Here is a 2,427-nt window from a genome sequence, read left to right on the forward strand (position 1 = left end):
CTTTAATTGTTTCGAAAGTTTCTACTTCTACAAGCGATTAAAACACTCATTTCACTTCTTAATCGAATTATCTACCGTATCTCTCCCTGTGGGATGGACCCCAACTCTTTGTTGCGTTTATACTTGATTGCGACCGCCTACACATAGAATCAGATGAAGTGTAGTTGAGTGTTATCAACCCTCTTGTTCACCACAAGTCTGAAGTGCATATAATCAGTTTTGCTTTGCGGCACTAGAACCGAAACCACTAGACGGAGCTTGTTTACCTTCTCTCCCTTTAGCCGCAAGCATTGGGTAATCCCTCATCTTATTACCACTCTTTCCACAGCCAAAGCAACCATTCATGTTACTAAGCATTTACCCTCATGCTTTCTTCCACACCTAACACTAGTAGGCAATAAAGATCCAGTACCATTTCCTCCTTGAGACTTAGGGTTAGACACTTTATCTTTGTTGAACTTAGGAGGAGCATTGGATGAACCTTGGCCGGAAAACCTTTGTCGGACTTAGGAAGATCATGTCCACTGGACTTTGTGTGTGAGAATTTACCATCACCGATCTTAGCCCTTTTTGCCTCTTTAGACCATTCCTTAAGTTTCTCCTCTTCGATTTGTTTGACATGAACCATGAGACGAGAAATGTCCATATTATTGATAAGCATAATGGTACGAAATTCCCTAACCACCATCTCGGACACCCCCGTAACGAACTTACTCATCCTTGCCATAGGATTGGCAACCATAGTTGGAGCATATCGAGATAATTGTGTGAAATTCAAAGAATATTCCTTCACACTCATATGTCCTTGATGAAGGTTGATGAATTCGAGCATCTTTGCCCCTTTCTTCTCAAGGGGAATTAATCTATCAAGGAAAGCAACTTTAAACTTTTTCCAATCGAGAGGACCCGCATCAGTTGTTCTCCCTTCTTTCCATTGGTTGAACCATATTTGAGCAACACCCTTAAGTTGATAAGCGGCCAATTTTCCGTTTTCCGCTGGCATCACTCCTATTATCATCAACACCTTGAAAATATCATCGATGACTTTGTTGAGGGTCTTCCTCAACCTTAGAACCATAAAACTCTGGAGGATTCACTCTAGTGAAGTCGCTCACTCTAGATGCCATCATACCCACATTTGAGTTCTCAGGAACCACAACCTCCCTACTGGCTTAAGCTGTCATGGCTTGAGCCAAAGAAACCCTCAACTCCGGATTGGTCACTTGCGTCGACCGAAACTTGAGGAGCTTGAGGAGGAGCCTCTTGATTCACATTCTCTCCCACATTCCTTCTAGAATAGGCCCTTCGAGTGGCCATATCCTATAGAGCATCGGAGAGGGATTCGGAGAGGGATTCGGAGAGAGACATTGTAGAGTTAAACTCTATAGCACGACTTTAGAATAATAAGAGAAGTGGAGTTTCCTAAACATCTTATTGCCTCTTATTCGTAAATGTCATGCGGTTCACACTAATGAACAAGACTCTACTTGACGTGGCTTATGAGACTTCCTAGGACCTTCTAAACCTTGCGCTCTGATTACCAAGTTTGTCATGACCCAAGGTAGCCCCTAGGATAACATGGCATATAAGACCCCGAGAGGCCTCATACAAACCACTTAGCATTCATCATACAAGATAATATAATAAAACGATTCAAATGGTAGTTTCAATATATAAAAGTTTTATAGAGTAATGTGGAAGTCTAGACATTGTCTCAAAGCCATCTAGTACATATGATTGATCGGGACGTAGCCCGTACATCAAGCACGAAAATTGAAAGTACAAACATAAGGGAAACCAAAGCTCGGTACTGGGACTATGATGACTCACCAATATTCAATTTTCATCTATGAGATCCCTAGCCACAGAAGTGTGAATCTATAAGGTCGGACCCTAATTTGGGAGAAATGTTGGCAAGAGTATGCGTTAGTACAAAACATGTACCAAGTATGATAGCCAAGCACAAAACATTTGAAAACATGCTTAAAAAATATATCTTCCTGGGATGCAATGACCAAACTAAAACATGATACATAAAGGGTTTAGAAGACATAGGTCATAAAATATGGTCAATGCAAATAACATCATCTTAGCATACATTTGAGATACTTCTTGAAGTAACCTTAGTTCATTATTGTGGTAGATTTACCTTTTACCGACATATTAGACCAAGTGAGCTATAAACACGGAATCTGGTGTCTGCCCTCACCAAAAAAGGGGTGTCCTACTTGCCAAAGTAAGACCATGAACTTCTAGCTTATGTGGATCCACTATCTAATGTCTATCTAAGACAATCATCCTATGGGGGCACATAGGTATGGGATAAAGAGATTGCTACTAGGAACCTGACCTCTACTAACGGTTAGCTCCCATCTCAATATCATCTTGGTGCTAAGCGTACATCCAACGAAATAGTCATTTTCTTAA

At 40.9% G+C, this 2,427-nt stretch overlaps 1 protein-coding gene across 1 annotated transcript; it reads right to left on the bottom strand.

Annotated features, from left to right (window-relative positions):
* Nucleotides 1-213: 213 nt before the first annotated feature.
* LOC125869832 (uncharacterized) lies at nt 214-1,317 on the bottom strand. Its single transcript, XM_049550257.1, has 3 exons — nt 1,169-1,317; nt 482-863; nt 214-318 (listed from the first exon to the last, which is right to left on the bottom strand). The coding sequence occupies exons 1-3, from the start codon at nt 1,315-1,317 to the stop codon at nt 214-216; spliced, it is 636 nt and encodes a 211-aa protein (XP_049406214.1).
* Nucleotides 1,318-2,427: the final 1,110 nt, after the last annotated feature.

Source organism: Solanum stenotomum, chromosome 7 (genome assembly GCF_019186545.1).
Source record: "Solanum stenotomum isolate F172 chromosome 7, ASM1918654v1, whole genome shotgun sequence".
NCBI lineage: Eukaryota > Viridiplantae > Streptophyta > Magnoliopsida > Solanales > Solanaceae > Solanum > Solanum stenotomum.

What these genes read in the sequence shown, in the direction of transcription:
- LOC125869832 (XM_049550257.1), bottom strand. Translation starts at nt 1,317, where the DNA reads ATGGCCACTCGAAGGGCCTATTCTAGAAGGAATGTGGGAGAGAATGTG. An exon ending in AGCCATGACAGCTTAAGCCA is followed by an intron (nt 864 to 1,168) that starts GTAGGGAGGTTG and finishes TTTCCTTGATAG; the next exon opens with ATTAATTCCCCTTGAGAAGA. An exon ending in ACAAAGGTTTTCCGGCCAAG is followed by an intron (nt 319 to 481) that starts GTTCATCCAATG and finishes GGCTGTGGAAAG; the next exon opens with AGTGGTAATAAGATGAGGGA.